The sequence below is a fragment of the Lepidochelys olivacea genome (assembly GCF_965140295.1).
Source record: "Lepidochelys olivacea isolate rLepOli2 genome assembly, chromosome: 1".
Taxonomy (NCBI): Eukaryota; Metazoa; Chordata; order Testudines; family Cheloniidae; genus Lepidochelys; species Lepidochelys olivacea.
The window spans coordinates 216,495,118-216,515,926 of record NC_140411.1 but is presented as its reverse complement, the minus strand read 5'-3'; the positions used below and the strand labels follow the sequence as shown (position 1 = coordinate 216,515,926).

The 20,809-nt window shown below is 42.2% G+C and overlaps 1 protein-coding gene across 1 annotated transcript; it reads left to right on the top strand.

Annotated features, from left to right (window-relative positions):
- Positions 1-1,145: 1,145 nt before the first annotated feature.
- LOC311515860 (natural killer cells antigen CD94-like) lies at positions 1,146-13,091 on the top strand (the record flags this gene model as incomplete). Its single annotated transcript, XM_084619306.1, has 6 exons — positions 1,146-1,239; positions 2,439-2,531; positions 3,839-4,018; positions 9,413-9,564; positions 11,937-12,043; positions 12,971-13,091. 6 exons carry the CDS (start codon positions 1,146-1,148, stop codon positions 13,089-13,091), a joined length of 747 nt encoding a protein of 248 aa, XP_084475432.1.
- Positions 13,092-20,809: the final 7,718 nt, after the last annotated feature.

Here is a 20,809-nt window from a genome sequence, read left to right as displayed (position 1 = left end):
GTAGCATTTTGCTTCTGCATTTATTGCTGTGTGTTCTATGTCATTCTATTACAAATATACAACATCACCACCAACCAGGAAAGGAAAGGAATGGAATACATATATTGATTTCAGAAAACTCTTTGGTAAAAAGTCTCAAGAAATCTTATTGTAAAGTTAATTCAAGTTGTCTTAGAAATCAGCATTGTCTCTTGGACTGAAAGCTTGCTGAGGGACCAGGAACAAAAGCTAATAAATCCAATATATGGAATGCAGTATATGCAATTAAGGGGTGGGAGGTACAAGAAATCGGTGATAAGTTCTCTCATTATTTATGTGGAAGAGGGTGTAACTAGCATGTTAATAACATTTTCAAATGATATTAAAAGAAAAGGTGTTCTGAGCTCTAGAGGAGTCGGAGAAGTCATATAAAATGGTTAGAAATATAGACAGGGCCCAACAAAACGAAATCAAGACAAACATTTTATTCCTATACAAAATATGAGCACCTGAAATCTTGCTGACAGTCCTTAGATATGAATTGTGAAGAACATGGGCTAGGTATTTTTGGTGTAGGGTTCTTGCCCTTTCACTCAAAACCTGAGTTTGTTGACTATTGTGGCATGAGGAAAAACCCATCTGAGCTGTTTTGGGTCTGCAGGGTGAGCAGGAGTAAAAACTGTGAAACCTTTTTTTGGTAATAAAAACAGCAGATAAATACACACAACAGAATGAATTGGTTGGGTAACTGCCATTTTTACACATTTTTTGAGAGTGCGATCATCCTTTACAGTTGTGTTTTTTGGTGGGGTGTTGCAGGGAATCCGGTTGCTTTTTTTCAGTATACATAAGGTTTGTTTGGCTTTAGCTATTGATATGTTCTAACAACTTTTCTTTGCAGCTTAACTAAATTTTCTGGAAGCAGATAAAAATGATAAGAAGTACCTACTGAACTCCCTGCTTAATATGAAATTTTAACTCATCCCAATATTCTGGCTTCCATAGACCAATCTATTAGGCCATAATAAGGATTGTGATTTATTTATTTGTTTGCTTTCTGTGGCAGAAATACACAACTCTGTCAGGTCAATTCCTCATTCAACCCCATCACCCACCTCAGTCCACCAAAGAAGAGTCTAAATTTTCTATCCTATATCCCCCCCAGAATGAGCGAGCAGGAGGTGACCTACTCAGAACTGAAATTTCACACTCCTACTCAACAGCAAAGCAGACAGAGAGCTGTGATCACCAAGAACAAAGGTACCTTGCATCACAAGCTATTACTCTATACATGCTGGAGTGTTAATTAGGACCATATTAAGACATAGGCACTAGAGGCCCATGCCTAGGACCCCATCTCCTGGAGTCATGTGATTACAGTAGAATCCCAGCTTTAATTAAAAAAAAATTCTAGCTCTTATGTTTGTGAAAAAAGAAAAAGGCTTAAAAATGTGAATTGGCCATAACCAATGCACTTACACCTGCCTGAATCCTCAAAGAACTTGAAACAATGGCTCTGAGAAGTGTGAGCTGCCCTATTCATTTCAATGGGGTGTTAACTTCAAGGCCCACTGCTCTTGGAAGATACACTTCAACCCCACCCCTGCCGCGGAGTCTACATGTGCCAGAAAAGAAAGAGTGAAGTAGGGCTGGCTGGACAGCCCATCTAAGCAGATGCACTAGTTGCTGGGGTGAACATTGGGAACTCCCTCTGCAGCCACATTTTACCCTTCTAAAGAGAAGGGGGTCTTTGCTGGTGACCTGTCTGTCTGAGAAGGGATTGGATTGTCCTGCCACTGCTACTCCAAATGGGCAGTGACACATGGGGGTGGGAAGCTGGAGCTGGAGAGGAGACCTTTGTTGTGATATGGCCATACTGACCATAGTCAAAGTTCTTCATCCACTATCTGTCCATTGTTTCTAGTGGGGTATTTCAGGAGTTGGAAAGTTCTATGTTTGCTCTCTATTGTGCTTGCTAATGTCATGTTACTGGGAGACTTGGGATCCAAAATCAGTAAATAATCATGCAGATGGAGAGTTCACAGACTCACCAGTCAAAAAGGAAGTCTGTTTTCCCCAATCACTTATTGGTTGTCAGAATTATTGAGCATCTAATCAAAAGAAGCTCTTATTTTGCAGGTTGCTGTATTTCACATCCACCTCAATGCTTCACAGCATAAGCCAGCTGCTGGGGGTTAGGAAGAAACTTCCTGTATGGGCAGCCTATTCCATAGTTGTCCATTATTGGGAACTTACACTGTACTCTGAAGAACTGATATGGGCCACTCCTGAAGACAAGACAGTGGACTAGATGGACTATTGGTCTGATATTCTGTGGGAATTGCTGGGTGGGTTCTGGCTTTGAGAATCTGCCACAGACTGGAGAAGCCCCAATCTGACCCCTGAGTCTCAGGAGAGGGACTCAGTTTGCCTGTCTTTGTTCCTGCTCTCTCTGTTAGATTCGTCTTCTCCTCTGTGGAGGCCCTTTGCAGTAATCTTTGGAATCCTCTGCCTGGCTTTGCTGGTAACATCAGGGGTCTTGGGTGCTCTGGGTAAGTACTATAGAGAAGACACTAAAACCCAAGTTTTCAAAGCGGTCACTGATTTTGAGGGCCTCAATTTTTGAGTGACCAATTTGATACACCTTGAGCCTGATATTTCAGTTGTCCTGAAACTCATCTCTCCCATTACTTTATGACACTGGTAATGAAATAGATTTTAATCTCTGGGTCATAAATTCAAATCCAGGTCACTCAGAGATTAAAAGCACAAATTGTTGCCATCTGCTGGCAATTGGATGTGAAATGAATTATTTATTATTAGCATTGCAGTAGCACCTAGAGGCCCCACTTCATTTTGCTAGGTGCTATACAACTATATAACAAAAAGACAGCCTCTGCCCCAACAAGCTTACAGTCCAACTATAAGACTATACACAACAGGTGGATACCAGTGACCAGGTGTCCATCTCATCAACCAGCACCAGAGCTGGAGGTGATCATCTCCATGCTTCACAGTCTCTGCAGGAAGACTAAAATGTGAATAGGTCTTGGAAACAACTCATCTCTCATACCAAATGGTGTTCTCTCCAAAACAAAGAGGAGGCACGTCCATGGGGCAATGCAGTGAAGCCGGCAGTGTCGGTACTTTACCAGTGCCATGGATAAGCAGTGATGACCCCTGCAGTTCAGGTTGGCAGTTTATCATCTTTCAGTAACACTACATTTGCAGAAGGCCAATTCAGACAAAGCTACTAAACCTAGAGTGGCACAGGGGTCCCTGGAGATCCCATCTAAGAGACAGAAAATATTATTGTGCTAATCACTGCTCATGCTCTGCTACTCCATACTGTGTAGTATGAAAATCTTTGTGGTGACAGAACTCTGTAGTAACAATTTGAGCCCCCATGGAACTGGGATGGCTCCCCCTTTATCATGGCCCTTATTGGGGCACATTGTTGCTTGTCAGCCTTGCCTACTTAAAAGGAAACTTTTATCCAGTATTCCCTTAACTCTCTCCACAAATAGACATAGCATGTCTGAAATCATTTCCTATTCTCCCCATAAATGACAAGGTATGGAAGTTTGGGGTAGATGTGTCAGGGAAGATCGCACACTGAGCATTGGCCTTTCCATTCAGGGCATCCAAGCATATGGCTTCACAGGAGACCCCAGATTTTCTTGAACAGGCCTTGAACATTAAAAAGATTTTTAAAATGAAAGAAGAATCTTATTAGTGTATTTTTTTAAATTATTTCTTTAACATCAAAAATAATTGGAACTGGAAATAATAAACTTATATCTCTTTGTTCTTCTATCTTGCAAGCCATTGGGATGTTATTTTCTCTTTTTCCATCTAGTTTGCAGATGGCAGCAAAACTTCAGCCAGCAGCAGGGAATTCTGGAAAATCTTACCTGCCAGCAAATTATCTTGGAACACCAAACTCATGAGCTACAGGAAATCCTAGAAAACCTCACAAGGGAGAGAGATTATCTTCAAACCGAGAATATTAATTTCTTGAAGACTTTGCAGTCAAAAGGTACAGGACCTTGCCTTTGGCAGACAACTGTGTTTCTTGTATTTAGCTTTAGTCTTGGTAATTTTCAACAGAACTTCTGAAATGGCATGAAAAAAGTGGAAAAATTAGTTATTTTTTGTTTCTAAATTTCCCTCATTTTTTGAAATTCAATTTTTTAAAAAAATCAACTAGCGCCAATGAGTATGTTTTCTAACCAGAGAAATATAACCCAAATCACCCAACCCCCCAGTCTCTGCTGGACTTGGTGGTGGTGATCAGGAGCCAGTTACAGCTCCTAATCCTGGTGCTGGTTTTACACAGGCCCCAGTCCTGGGGGTGTTAAGGGCATCTTGGATTCTGTGGCCCCTCCCACTCTCTCTTAAAATACATACCCCATGCCAGGGCTTGAACATGGTGTTTGCCAGCAGAGGATCCCTCACTCAAAGGATATCCCTAGAAGCCAGTTTCCACCCTCTTGGACTACCAGAGTGGCAAAAGAGAGCAGCGTCTACACCATGATCTGATTCTAATAGCTTCCAGCACTTCTGTAGTCCCCGTGGTGACATTTTAAATTAATTAGAATGCTTTACTTTTGTATAGGAACAAGGAAAGTTTGTCAATGTGCTCCTTGTGTTCACTTTCTTCAAGGAAAGGGCCAAACAGTTGATAACATACATAAGGGCCTACATTTTCTGTTGGCATAACTCTATTGAAGTCTATGGTATTTTGCCAGCAGAGACTTATCCCATTATGTGTTGCAGGAAGAAAGTTGGATGAAAATGAAGAAAAATCTGGGTTGCTTTTTTAAAATATTATAAAAAACTCTTGAATTAATTATTCCATTAATATTTTTCTACCTACTCCATACAGGAACCTTAAATCCTATCTCAACACAGAATATGATTCTTAATCAACGTCAGCTGCTAATGAACAGAGAGATTGAGGAGAATTAACTCACCAGCTGTTCACCTCTGGAGAGTAGCATTCAAATGGTGGATTTCTAGTCACAAGCAATATGAGTTTGTTGCAAATAGTTTCTCAGTCATTATGGCCCTTATTAAACAAAGCACTTGAACATGTGGGTCAGTCCCATTAATTTCAGTGCAATGTATGCATGTGCTTAGGAGCTTTGCTGCATTGGGGCCAAAATAACTAAGGGTATGTCTATACTTAAAATGCTACAGCTGCGCCACTGTAGTTCTTCAATTAAGACACTGCCTATGCCAACGAGAGGCGTTCTCCCCTCAGTGGAGGTAATCCACCTCCCAGAGAGATGGTAGCTAGGTTCTTCCACTGACCTTTAACTATGCTGTTCAGGGATGTGGATTTTTAATACCCCTGAGTGACATAGTTAAACTGACTTAATTTTCTAATTGTAGATTGGGCATAAGAATGTTGTAACATGTTCAGCTTTCCTGAACTGGGGACTCTTAATGTAGCAAGCCTCTGTGTGCTTCAGTCAGCTATTTGCACATGCAATTTCAGCAAATTCAACATTTTCCAGAGTAAACTGATTTTTGGGGAATTTTCCATCACGCATTTCAATGGATAATTTCAAACCAGCTCTACAATTTGCCTTATATAATCTTAGCATACTGACCAGTTCACAGTTTGTCTCTCTCACTAGAAAGGGAATGAAAACTTGAAAGGGCAGCCTGGTGTTCTGGGGGAGTGGGCAATTTAAACTTCCACTTCCTCTGCTTCAGCCCCTCACTCCTCCCCTTCCAGCACACCCAACTGCTTCTCTTCACTTCCCATAACCACAGGATGCCTCCTCTTTGTTCTCCTGTCACAGAGTAGCTGGTCCCGGTCACTAGACCAGGCGTAGTGCCCCTGTGTCACAGTAGGTGAGCCTAATCCAGCCAATTAGAAGGGGCTGGGGTGCATCTGGGACTATAAAGGTTGACTAACGGCCAAGCAGAGGAGAGAGTGATTGGGCTAGGCAGTGCCTATGGATGGAAAGCCAGGGTAGAGTAGCACTAGCTCCTGCGGTGAGTCCCAAAGTAAAGGACTAAGTGCTCAGGGAGCCACCCCTGAGTCCACTGCTCTAAGAAGGGAACTGAGCTGACTAGAGCTGGGAAGCTGCCTGGTGCAAGCTGCTGGAGACTCGGGGAGGGGTGGCCCAAAAGCCTGAGAACAAAGAGTGAGTTAAAAGATGATTTTCTGTTTGTTTACTCACTCGTGCAAGAGAACAAACCTGCTTGGAAGAGACCTGGCATAGCTGAACATACTTGTCTGATAGCTGGAGGGGGTGGGAGAAGTTTCTCATGGTTACATCCTCCCATTAACTTTCCACCCCTTTACTTATGCATTATGGGGTAGGGACTGTTTTTGTATTTAAGCAGTGTTGTAGGGAGCACTGTGATGCTGGAGGGAGTGTCTTTCACATGGGCTAGGAAAACAAGAAATCCTGAGATCTCCTGCAACAAAACCAGACCCATTTCCCCCAAACCTGATAAACAGGAAGATTGTTCTAGTATCCTGCCAGGTTAACATTTGGCTAAAAAATATTGACTAACTACCTTGTGCCTAATTAGGTACAGTTTACTCTTTACAGTCTGACATAAGCAAATTCTCATTCTCAAATATAGCACAGCTGTGTTCTTTAACAGTTATTTCAACTCATTGTCCCTTTATAAAAATGTAATGAGCAGTTTGGGGTCTTTGTTTGGAAATTGCTATGTAAACATCAGCTGTCATTATTACTAACCTAATATGTCAGGTACAGTGCTTTATTTTCAGGTCATCTGTGGTGAGATGGTCTGTCTGTAACATAACAAGATTGACAGGTTGGGAGGACACTGTCCATACTGTAAACATGAACCACCACTGTAAGAGAGTAGCAAACATCTTGAGAGTGCTGTCTGCATGTTACATCAAGTACATGAGGACATATGGTGTCTAGACTGTACCTGTTCCTGGTGTATAGTGTGCTAAGCAATTTTCCAAGGAAAATGACACAATCTTAGCTAAGTACTAATAACTAGTATGATATGGCTGTGAAAAAAGCTAATTCCGTCTTGGGATGCATCAGGAGAGGTATTTCCAGTAGGGATAAGGAGGTTTTAGTACCGTTATACAAGGCACTGGTGAGACCTCACCTGGAATACTGTGTGCAGTTCTGGTCTCCCATGTTTAAGAAGGATGAATTCAAACTGGAACAGGTACAGAGAAAGGCTAGTAGGATGACCCGAGGAATGGAAAATTTGTCTTATGAAAGGAGACTTAAGGAGCTTGGCTTGTTTAGCCTAACTAAAAGAAGGTTGAGGGGAGATATGATTGCTCTCTATAAATATATCAGAGGGATAAATACCAGAGAGGGAGAGGAATTATTTAAGCTCAGTACCAATGTGGACACAAGAACAAATGGATATAAACTGGCCACCAGGAAGTTTAGACTTGAAATTAGATGAAGGTTTCTAACCAGCAGAGGAGTGAAGTTTTGGAATAGCCTTCCAAGGGAAGCAGTGGGGGCAAAAGATCTATCTGGCTTTAAGATTAAACTCGATAAGTTTATGGAGGAGATGGTATGATGGGATAACATGGTTTTGGTAATTAAATATTCATGGTAAATAGGCCCAATGGCCTGTGATGGGATATTAGATGGGGTGGGATCTGAGTTACCCAGGAAAGAATTTTCTGTAGTATCTGGCTAGTGAATCTTGCCCATATGCTCAGGGTTTAGCTGATTGCCATATTTGGGAAGGAATTTTTCTCCAGGGCAGATTGGAAGAGGCCTGGAGGATTTTCGCCTTCCTCTGTAGCATGGGGCACGGGTCACTTGCTGGAGGATTCTCTGCTCCTTGAAGTCTTTAAACCACGATTTGAGGACTTCAATAGCTCAGACATAGGTGAGAGATTTTTGCAGGAGTGGTGGGTGAAATTCTGTGGCCTGCGTTGTGCAGGAGGTCAGACTAGATGATCATAATGATCCCTTCTGACCTAAATATCTATGAACTAAAGCTGATAAAAAAATTCCCTCCACCATTTTGTGGTGGATAATTGCCTCTCTTTTTAACTGTTTGCAGTAATGTTGCTGCGTTGGTCCCAAGATATTACAATGACAAGGTGGGTGAGGTAACATCTTTTACATAGTGGCACATGAGTCTTTCATTTGGAGAGGCTACACGCAGGAGAGCCAGAAGCTCCCTAGAAGTGGGGGGCCCACTGGCGCCCAGGCTGTGGCCCTGTCCCCCTCTGCCCTTCCCACAAGACATGCCCAGGCTTCTTCCTCCCCCCGAAGACCCACTCGCTCAGGGAGCAACAAAGAACTGGGGGCAGGTGGGTGTGTCAGAGGAACCAGCAACAACTGCAGAAGGGAGGAGATCCCATAGGGGGAATATGGGGAGGAGCAGAGAACAGCCAGGATGCAGGACATGACCAAACTATGGGGGTGAAGACAGAGAACTGCACTGGGGGTGTGTGGAAAGGCAGGTAGAGGGACAAGAAGGCCCATCAGCCCAGTGCATGCTGATGTAGGAAGGGGAAGGACCTCTGAGGGGGAGCACATGTGCCCAGGTCCACACACACATGGGCAGGAGGGGAAACACTGCAGCTGAAGGGTGGGGGAAAGCAGGTGGGCAGTGCAGCACTGGGGGTGCAGGGAGGGCTTCATGCTACTCAATCCTCCCCCCAGCAGAGGAGGGGCAGATCGGGGGGATAGGGACATGGTGCTGGTGTCGTCCCCACCCCCACCCCTTCTAGGTAGCTTCCAGCGCTCCTGCTCCCAGGGTGCAGAGGAGACAGGCCAATACACCTCCAAAGGGAGGTAACCCGCATCTGGCATTTGCCCCCTGCATGGCCAGCCTTTTTTATTTTGCGGAGGTTTAACCTCTTATATGTGCTGCCCATAATCTTTTATTGGACCAGTTCCTTCTGGTGAAAGATACAAGGTTTCAAGCTGCAATGAGCTGCTTTTTAAGATGACGAAGAAGAAGCTGTGTAGCTCGAAAGCTTCTCTCTTTCACCAACAGAAGTTGGTCCAATAAAAGATTTTACCTCACCTAGCTTCTTTCTCTGTTAACAGTTTTCTCAGAATTACAGATTTATTTGAAATGTTTCATTTTTTATGAAAAATTATAAACATTCTTTTTTTAATGTGCAATCATTTCCCTTGTTATCTTGCTATCTCTTCATTTACCCACTCATTGTCCCTTTTAATATTTTTGACACTACAAATGTGGGAGAGAAGGGGAAGGCGGGAGGGAGAATAAAAATATTCTCAGGAAACTTTGAAAAATGATTTTTAAAATTTCTAAGGAAAATAAATTGGTATATTTGACTATACTAGACATTGTAGAGTCAGAGGATGAAATATCAGTATCAGCTCTCAGGTGGATTTGTTGGAAAGAGAACCTAATGTCTAACTGACTCTCACTCAGTTCTGACCCTCTGCACATATATTTTCTCATGAAGGAGACAAGTGCATCATTTGTCCAAAGAACTGGATACAGCATGGGAAGGACTGTTATGAACTTTCATCTGGTATAAAATCTTGGTCTGTGTGTAAAGAATATTGCTCTTCCCTGGGCTCCAGACTGCTGAAGATAGACAGCAAGGAAGAGCTGGTAGAGTCTATTTCATTTCTTTTGAATTCCTGTATATCCCAAACTACAAATAACTGATTTGTCAAAGATGGGAGAGGAAGAGGTTATATTGATGTGTCTGACTGCTATATTATTTTATGGTGAAAATACATACCAAATCTACAAATTTGACTAATACAAACAATAAAATTGTCAAAGGAAAAGGCGTACTTGTGGCACCTTAGTGACTAACAAATTTATTTGAGCATAAGCTTTCGTGAGCTACAGCTTATGCTCAGATAAATTTGTTAGTCTCTACGGTGCCACAAGTACTCCTTTTCTTTTTGCGGATACAGACTAACACAGCTGCTATTCTCAAACCTGTCAATAAAATTGTTCTAACCCCTCAGGGCTATTAACTTATCACTCTCCATTCATCCCTCCTTGATAGCCTTGGAAAATAAGATTTGTCTTGATAACAGTACCTTTTCTACTCATGATATGGACATTGGCATAATATGAGTCCCTCATCCATATCAGCTATATCCTCAGTTCCGAAGGGGCCCTTAGCTAACTTTGTATATTGGAGAAGTGGAAAGAATTTAGAATCATCACTGATTTAAGCAGTTAAAGGAATTGAGAGTATGGCTTCACTGCAGTTTTAACACAAGTTATCTACACTTGAGTTATTTCTCTTGAGTTAGCCTAACTGGAGTGAGAGCAGACACAGTGTGAAATTACACTGGAGCTGCTGTGTTCACACTAGCACTGAACTCCCCTATATGTACCACCAAGACTTCTGGGGGTGTATCCCATGATTCTTAGCACTGCAGTATGCTGAGTTGCTCTGAGTTCTTTCCCAGTGAATTGTGGGAGAACTTGTCTGTTCTTTCTAGGCACATGGGGAAAATTGTTCTCTAATGCCTTCCCACTAGGAAGTGGGAGCTAGCCTGCATCCACATTAGAGTCATCATGTTGGCAGCAGATGAGTTGTATTAACTCAAGCTTTAGCCTATGCACCCTGGCAGACCAGACAACTCAAGTTAAAAGCACTGCAATTAAGGATTCTTGTTTGTGGATGGGACTGGGCAGAGCTTTGTAATTTGGGGGTTAATATGTTTTGCTATGCTAGAGAGCCAGAAGGGTGGAGGAATATTTGCAGGGGTTTACACTCACACTGCCTTTGTGGTTAGTAGAGCTGGCTCATTCATTCCAAAGTGTGCTTTGATTAAGCCTGCTTTGAAAGTGGAGTAGATTAAAGTGCACTAGGCAATTTTGAGTGCATGGCAGCAGGTTCCACATGGACACTTTCTGCTCAGCAGGCTAGTGCGGGATAGGTTTTACACCCCAGCTTGCAGTGAACTAAGTGTTTGTATATACAAGCCCACATTATCTCTGGCAATGTGTTAGCAATCTAGGTATCTGTTTCAATTATGATCTGACCCCTCAGAGTTAGTTGGCTATTAATGGTACACCCATAGTGTACACTGCTCCTAAGGGAGGGAATGCCTCACGTCCCTCAACAATCTGGAGCATAGATTTGGTTACCAAAGGGCTCCCATGCACCCCCCTACGTTGGAATCACTGTACCTTTATTGTATTCTTTCATGGAGAGGAGGGGAGGTATACTAGGGAAAAGTGTCTTTATAAAACAACCCCCCACACACACATTATGGCCCCTTTTCTGGGTGTAAGGAATTCTGTGATTGGCCAGCTGGCAGTCGGACCTACATAGAACATTAACCATATTCCTTTCCTTCAAATCCATATAACTATAGGAAGGGCAGAAGCAGGGGACTGAGTTGTGTTCTTTTTATTAAGAGATGGTAAAAAATTATTTCCAAATTTTTGAATAAAACTATTTTATTTTAAAAAATTCATTTTCATTTTTCTGTGAAAGAAAATGATTTAGTTTTAAATTGAAATGCTAGTTTGATTTTTTTTTTAACCACAACAAAAATCATTTTTCAGTGTCTTAGTTTTATAGGTTTTCTGCTCCCCCCCCCCACCTCAATCTATTTTCCAACTTGAAAAGTGGGGAGTAAAACAAAAAAAATGGGTGGTACTGTAGGGGGGAGGTTTTTCATTGCTTCTCCCCCTCACTTTCTCTCTCACTCTCACTTCTTCCCCACTTCTTACATGGGGAGGAAAAGAAGGAAAAATAAGAAAGTGCTGAGGGGAAAAGAGTAGAGATGGGGAGAGGGGAGATAATCTGGAAACCAATAATCAAAAAACAAACTTTTCAGGTTTCAAAAACTAAAATGGAAAATGAAAAAAAAATGAAGCTAGTATTGAAGAATCTGTGGGAAACATTTTGATTTTGATGAAACTGTATATATAATGGAAAAAATTATCCGTCAAATTTCTGCCAGTTCTATCATATTTTTGTCTCTCTCTTTTTTTCTCCTCCGTAGGACTTCATAAAACCACTGACAAGTTTTCGTTACTGGATGGGATTATTGTATAATGACACCAAAGGTTACTGGCAATGGGAAGATGGTACTGCTCTCACCACTGATGTGTAAGACTTTGCTACTATTTCCCTGTGTATTTATTGCAGAATTTTTACAGGGCGCAAACACCAAGGGGAGAGCCATTTCTGAAGTCTGACCTCAGAAGTGTGTGTGTGTGTGTGATTCACTGGATCAGGACTACAATGTAGCATAAATCATCCTGCCTCCCAGTTTGTGCCTAGTAGCAGAGAAGGGTGGAATATGTCCTGGACGGAACTGGCTGAAAGAAAAATTTTAAATCTAAAATGGCATTTTAAAACAATTTTTGTTGTAAAACACTTGTCTTTGAAAATGTTTGCTTTTTCTGATACTTTTAATCTCAACTTCCCATGGAAATAGGGGTTTTTTTGCTTACGCTTTTTTTAATGTCCCATTCACTGATAATTTTTTGAAGAAGCATTCTGATAACTTCACCAACAATTTGGAAAACCCCCAAATGGATTGGCTTTGAGCCCTGTAAAATGGAAACAACTTTGACTTTTTTCCTGATTTCTCCCTCCCTTCCCCAACTGTAGTCCTGAGGTTCAGGAAACAACAGGTGTGTGTTTGTTTTGTTTTTTCATCTGCCAATAATTTCTAAGGAAAAAAAATTGTAGGTACAATTCCACTTAATAACTTTCTACATTTTTTTTTCTGAGCTGAACACTGAAAGGTTGTGCAGGTCAGGTCTGTGAAGTGTTTGGAAAAAACACTGTTGAATACCAGGGCCTAAATAACTGTGGATGCTGGAGGTCAGGAATAAGGGGCATTAGCATCCCTCTGCCCTGTACTTCACTCTAGTCAACATAACTAGTTTACTGTTCTCATAACCTCACTTCCATATTTTTGAAAAGCTACTCTGCTCATCACAATTATACCTGTGTTATCATGGTAACTATTTATGGTTTTTGATATGTGACTTGTTTGGCTGACAGTAAAATGTCTCTCCATCCCAGGTTTCCAAATCTGAGAAGTTACCACGGTCCATATTGTGCAACACTGAAAAATGGAAAAGCCTTGGGCTATTCTTGTGAAGGCCTAAACTTCTGTGTGTGTGAAAAGGGTCTGTTTAGCTAAAGTCTTCTGTAATGGCACAAGAATGAACATATGAGGTGCTATTTTGGAGTATCCAGTTGCTACTGTTGCCTATATTTATAAGGCTCCATCTTGTATGGAGCTGAGTATGGAGTCCAACTTAAGTCATCCAACTCTGACATAAGTTATTTAAGTTTTGAGCATTGTGGTCCTGTTTCAGCAGAGCACAAAACAGGACAGGGTCCCTACTAAGCTGTTAAAATTCTCTGTGCTCAGAAAGTGCTTGTAAGCTATTATAGAAGGAGATGGCTCCTCTTTCAGTGGGAGGAACAATAATCACACTCCACTTCACCAACCAGCCTTCTGTTCTTGGCCCTTGCTGCTGCTACTGTTCATCTGCTCCAAAATCCAGACCAGCCTGCAGAATGTGACACTGCTGTAGAGCCAGCTTGAGGCTACTGTCCCCAGGATTCACCCATCTCACATGGAGAACTCTCTTATCTCCTGTTGCCAATATATCATTTTTTATACAGAAACTTTTTTTTTGCTTCTAATTCTGATTTTTTTTCTTGTCCTGTACCAAGAATATATTTTTTTTACCTATTATGTCCATATTTGAAGACTTACTATTAAACAACTGAAACAATGTTCTAATTCTTTGGTAATTACTACTTTGGCTTTGAGAGGTCCTCTTTAACTCCCCGTCCCCAATATCATTATGCCACCTAACAACAATCAGAAAGGAAACCATGGAGCAGATTTAGATCACTTCTTACTAGAGACCTTACTCTGATGTAGTGGTTCTCAACCCATGGCCTGTGGGCCACTTGCAACTCAATCAGCACACAGCTGCAGCCCATGTGACATCCTCAGGACCATAGAGGTTGTGTGTGTGTGAAGGTTCCTTCTCCACTCTGAACTCTAGGGTACAGATGTGAGGACCTGCATGAAAACCCCCCTAAGCTTATTTTTACCAGTTTAGGTTAAAATTTCTCCAAGGTACAAACTATTTTACCTTTATTACTTTATTGCTGCTACCACCAAGCATCTAACAAATATATAACAGGGAAAGAGCCCACTTGGAAACGTCTTTCCCCCCAAGCCCTACATCCCCTTTCCTGGGGAAGGCTTGATAAAAATCCTCACCAATTTGCATAGGTGAACATAGACCCAAACCCTGGGATCTTAAGAACAATGAAAAAAAAAACAATCAGGTTCTTAAAAGAAGAAATTTAATTAAAGAAAAAGTAAAAGAATTACCTCTGTAAAATCAGAATGGTAAATACCTTACAGGGTAATCAGATTCAAAACATAGAGAATCCCTCTAGGCAAATTCTTAAGTTACAAAAAGACACAAAAACAGGAATATACATTCCATTCAGCACAACTTATTTTATCAGCCATTTAAACAAAACAGAATATAACACATATCTAACTAGATTGTTTATTAACCCTTTACAGAGTTCTGACCTGCATTCCTGTTCTGGTCCTGGCAAGAAGAAAAACACACAGACAGAGAGAACCCTTTTTTTTCCACCCCCCTCCAGCTTTGAAAGTATATGGTCTCCTCATTGGTCATTTTGGTCAGGTGCCAGCGAGGTTACCTTTAGCTTCTTAACCCTATACAGGTGAAAGGTTTTTTTCGTCTGGCCAGGAGGGCTTTAAAGGTGGTTAGCCTTCCCTTTATAGTTATGACAGTGTGTTTGCGTGTATATGTATGTATGTGTGTATATATGTGTGTGTGTGTGTGTGTATATAGTGTGTGGATATGGCCCATGTAACACAGAGAGAGCTGTATATGCAGCCCACAATGGTAAATAGCCTGAGAACAACTGCTCTGATGAAATTGGAAGAGAGCTCTTACTGGAGAATGTGGTCTCTTACCCAGCCCTTCCTTTGGCTACAAATGGAGAGAAGAATCCATCAAGGCAGAGTTCCCCAGGATAACTTTAAAGAAGTCCCAGTGTAAGCCATGATTGCTGAATGTGGTGCTATCCCCCTCTGGTAGTGGCTAGACCAGCTGGAGATTGATGATCCTGCTATGGCCTGGACAAACAGAGCTGAGTCTTTTAGGTTAGACACTAGAGGCTCATGGATTAAGATCCACCCATCCTAGATTTGATTCTTACTGCTAATGATCCACCCAAAGGAATCATTCAAATAAACAAAAAATGTATGTACTTGTCTCAGACCATGGCCATATAAGTACATGTGTGCAGCAGTACCATTTAATTGTTTCATTCGAGCCAGTAAGTTTCCCCTGACTCCTTGGACAAAGATGAGTTGAATGAAAGAGAGTGGGGGGAAAACAAGGAAAGTAAAGCATGTACAGGGGTGAACTGATTGCTATTGGTTTATTTCATATAGATCCTGGCTTGGATTTCCTCCACACCTTGAGTGGAAAACAGGCAAATGTTTCCAGGAATTGAAAGAACAGAATTCTGTCCAAGCCTTAAAAAGCCAGCACTCAACCCAGAAAACCTCTGCAACAATCACCATGTCTCAGATCTCCCAGTGTGAGACCAGCATCATTACCCCCATTTTATAGACAGGAAACTGAGGCACACATGTCCAGATCCACAAAGGGACTTAGGTGTTGTGATGCTGAGCACCATAGCACCAAACTTTAAGGTGTCTAGAAAAACCACAGAAACAACACTAGGATCCATAAAGCCTGAGCCAGGCAACGAGGCTCCCTGTACAATGAATAGGGAGAGACAGACACCTTAGAATGCAATCTATGGAAGACAGCATGGTAGGCAGGGAGCAGCCTAAGCTCCCCAATGGGAGATGTTGATAAGAGGGGTGTGTGCTAAGTTCTGTCCCTCTCACAGAGATAGATGCTTAAATTCTGGCTTCAGAGAGGTGCCTATCTCTGCTAGCGATCCACACAGGGCCGGCTCCAGGCACCAGAGTTCCAAGCAGGTGCTTGGGGCAGCAGTTAGAAAGGGGCAGCAGTTCCTCCGGCCGTGGCGGCTATTCGGCGGCAGCTTCTGTGTTCTGCCCACCGCAGCGGCAAATCAGTGGCAGCTTCTTCCTTTTGCCGCCCATGGCGGCAGTTTTTTTCACTGCTTGGGGCAGCAAAAACTGTAGAGCCAGCCCTGGATCCACACATAGGAACCCCTCTCCTGGAGTCAGGTGGCTTAGGTGCCTAGGTAATTTCTCGTTAAAATGAGTCAGGTGCCTGCCTCATTTCACACCAAATGGTTAGAGGAAAAGACCTTATAACTTTTAGCCCAAGGATCAGAGTGCTCACTGGGATGTGGGAGATCCACATTCAATCCCTCCCTTTGATGAAGTGGGAGAAAAGTTCTGAACAGGTGGTCTCCCAGTTCTGGGGCAAGTGCTCTGACCAGAGCTGTGGAATATGCTGATATAGAGCTCCCTCGTTATCTCCTGTTGAAGCTGTTCCAACTTTGTCTAAATAGTGAAGATACCACTGGGCCAACACAAGAGTGTGAGAATGACTGTAGTCCTGTGGTAAGGGGACTCACATAGGGGGTGAGAGACACTGGGTCCAATCCCCCTGCTCCAATTGCTTGTTCATTATTTTGCCACAGTTAAAGAGCTTCAACACAAGAGAATGAGGTGTAGGAGCAGATTTTTGGTAGCCCAGAGCCCAGTAACATGTTTAAACTACTGCCAGCAGCTGGAATACCAATTGTTATGCTTATTGCTGAAAGCAGCTAAGAGGAGGCCTTTCTGAAACCTTAGCACAACTAACAGACCAGAAGGGGAGGGGGAAGTGAGTGACCTAGAGGAGTAAACATGTCCCTGTGCCCTCCTGACTTGAGTTGTTTTCCCAAAGCATGTGGTTTTTCAAGATGGAAAGTCTAGCAATAGTTAGCTATTGCTATGTAGTTGGTTAACTGGTAGAAAATTCCCTGCCTGACAGATGGGAAACTGCCCACCTGACAGGCTGGACATCTCCACACTTAACTTAGGTTCTATTCAGCCATTTTGATAATGAACAAGCTATGCGATACTAACAAGTTGGATATAAAAAGAGGAGGAAATCTGAGCTTGATGGACAATTGAATACCTCTCAAGTTCCCCGGCAGACAACCGGCTGGCCTCTGGACGCCTGCAGTTATCCACCTGAGACCTCCTCAAGAGCCTGGGTAAATATGAATCTGGGATTTCTGGAGTGTTTTACTAATCTGTTGTGGATGTGTATAAGTGATTGAGACTAAGTAAAATATAGCTTTAAGGGAGAGCACTCTTGTATTGTCCTGTTTGTGCCAGCCATCTATTGGTGGGATGGCCGGGTGTGTCTCCATTGATTTATTTACTGACACCGCCTCGCAGAAAGTTACCAAGAGCTTTGAGTTGAAAGAACCCCAGGTAACAGAGGGACCTTCCTCCACATCAGAATATCCCATAACTCAGTGGTTGGAGTACTCTCTTGGGAAATGGGAGATCCCTTCCTCAGGTCCTTTTCCCCCCACCTCTGCAGAGATGGGGCCAGGTTTCACCAGTATCCTAAATCAGTACTTTAACCACTGGTCTAAAAGTTAGGAGGCACACAGCACCACTACCTCCTCCTCTAGCCGTACTATGAATGGGTCCTGGTCCAGTAAGTAGCCTATGAAAACAGGTGAGATCTATAGAGGATTTGGACACCATTCCATAAAGACTGAGAAAGGTAAATCCTCCCAAAGGATGTATGTGTGAATGCATACTTATATTTTTCATATGAGCTTGTGATAATAAGTACTGGAACTTGGGGAACTCCCCCCCCCGCCCCCCGAAAGTGTTGTCTTTGAACAAGGAATGTTGATGATATTCATGATTGTTTCAAGGGTTATAAACACAGTTGCCAACTTTCACATGGTAAATAAGCACCCCGACCTTCACAATAAGCCAAAAATCAAGCTAAATCCTTTTCAAAACAAGGCCAAAACAAGCCAATCCCTAAGAACCCCAACACTCTATGTGATTAGATTCCCCCCAGCGTACAGTCTGGGACTATGGTGGGTCTGCTGTGCACCCCTGACTCTCTTCCCCCCTTGCCCCTGCTTTTCTCTTGCCTTTGTTTGACTTGTAGCTTGTTGCTTCTTCTTTTTGATCGGCTTCCAGCAAGCAGAGACAAGGGGGGGGCAAGCAGAAGCTAAAAGCCAAAAAGAGCCACCAAGCAACTCACAAGCCAATTAAACCAAAACCAAGCCCAATTTCTGTGTTTTTTTCATGGGTTTGGCATGTCTGGTTATAAATAAACTTATGTATGTAAAGAGTGAGAGAGAGAGAGAGAGATTTAGTAAAGGTTTTTCTTTAGTGATTTTTTGTTACTCTCCTTCTATTGGAGATTTGACTCTATAACAGGGGTCGCCAACCTTTGGCACATGGCCCATCAGGGTAATCCGCTGGCGGGCCCCTAGACATTTTGTTTATGTTGACCATCCACAGTACCTCTGTACCTCCCACTGACCGCTGTTCACTGTTCCAGCCGATGGGAGCTGCGGGAAGTGGCAGCGAGCACATCCCTGCCCGGGGCTGAAGCTCTTTCCCCAGTCTCCAGATTATATGAATTTTTGCTTATCCGATCTGGCTCCAGTCCCAATTAGATCAGACAAATGGCGATCCACTGGAGTTAATATGTTTTTATTTTTTCATAAAATGTAAAAACTAAAGATTCTCTGTAAAAATACAAACTCTGCATTTTCCCATGGCAAATGGGTCACTAGGATCCCTGTTTATCATTTTTGCTAACTTAATATATCAGTTACCATAGTGCTTCACTTATGGGGAAAACATCTTGGGCAGAATTTGCCAAACTTCTGATATGCTATGAACATGTACTATTTCTCTGAGAGAGCAGCAATACTGTAGCCTGGATGCCCCGTATGCATGTTCCCATGTACTTATGGTGCCTGCGTCCATGTGCATTTCTTGCAAGGACTCTGGTGTGGGGTCTGTCAGGATGTTAACTAATTAATTAGCCCTGCATCGGGCAGTGTCAGCTTCATCCTTACCCATAGCATCCAGAATACAACAAAACAAAACTTCAAACATTACTCTTGGGGTATAAAGAAAATGACCCACTCTCAGCTCTTCACTAGTTATAATTATGTTGCAAATGGCAAAGTCAAAAAGTAAAATATGAGAAATGAAGAGTTCTACAAGCAGGTCTCAGGAGGGTTTGTGGATCAGAAGACCCAGGTCTCAAATTGCATCACACTCAACAACACAGAAATCTGATCTACCTGATATACCTAAATAGGTATTTTCTTCTGAAGCAAAAGAGTGCACACTTTACCCAAAGAACTGGATACAGCATGGAAAGGACTGTTACCAAATAAAACCTTGGCTTGCACATAAAGCGTACTGCTTTTCCCTTGGTTCCAGACTTCTGAAGATAGACAGCAAGGAAGAGCTTGTAGAGTCTATTATTCTTTTCCTTTTGTTTCTGTATATCCTAAACTGCAAATACTGACTACTCCTTCACACATGGACCCAAGGTACAAGTAGCCTATCAGTTTAAGGGGATTTCTTACTCTTTTATAGTTAGAACAGGTTGGGAATATTTCAGCATAAGTTTTCCATGGCAACCGAAACTTATTATTTTTCATAAAACTTTTCATAAAAGTTTTTCATATCTAGGAAGGAACATCTGATGAGAGAGAGCATGAGTTTCCCCAGAATCGCCAATAGCCCAGTGGTTACCTGGGTTATGTGAGATCCAGATTCAAGTCCCTGATTTGTCTGATTCAGAAAAGGGACTTGAACCTGTCTCCTGGATCAGAAGTGAGTATCCTCATAACCAGGCTATAGCCTATTATGGGGGAAGGGGGACAGTGCGCGCATATATGTGTGATTAATCACAGTTTAAATCACACTGTTAAACAATAGAACACCAATTGAAATGTATTAAATATTTTGGATGTTTTTTCTACATTTTCATATGTATTGTATTCTAAAAACATAAGAACGGCCATACTGGGTCAGACCAAAGGTCCATCTAGCCTAATAGCCTGTCTTCCGACAGTGGCCAATGCCAGGTGCCCCAGAGGAAATGAACAGAACAGGTAATCACCAAGTGATCCATCCCTGTCACCCATTCCCAGCTTCTCGCAAACAGAGGCTAGGGACACCATCCCTGTCCAACCCCACTAATAGCCATTGATGGACCTATCCTTCATTAACTTATCTAGTTCATTTTTGAACCCTGTTTTAGACTTGGCCTCCACAACATCCTCTGGCAAGGAGTTCCAAAGGTTGACTGTGTTGTAATTCTGTGTTGTAAATGAAATCTAAGTGTATATTATTTTTATTACAAATATTTGCACTGTAAAAATGATAAACAAAAGAAATAGTATTTTCCAATTCACCTCATACAAGTACTGCAGTGCAATCTCTTTGTCATGCAATTGCAACTTACAGATATATTTTTTTTTACATAACTGCACTCCAAAACAAAAGAATGTAAAACTTCAGAGCCTACAAGTCCACTCGGTCCTACTTCTTGTTCAGCCAATTGCTAAGACAAACAAGTGTGTTTACATTTACAGGAGATAATGCTGCCCTCTTCTTATTTACAATGTCACCAGAAAGTGAGAACAGGAATTACATGGCACTTTTGTAGCTGGCATTGCAAGGTATTTACGTGCCAGAAATGCTAAATATTCATATGCCCCTTCATGCTTTGGCCGCCATTCCAAAGGACATGCTTCCATGCTGATGACGCTCTTTAAAAAAAAATCTGTTAATTAAAGTTGTGACTGAACCAGGGCCGGCTCTACCTTTTTGCCTCCCCAAGCAGC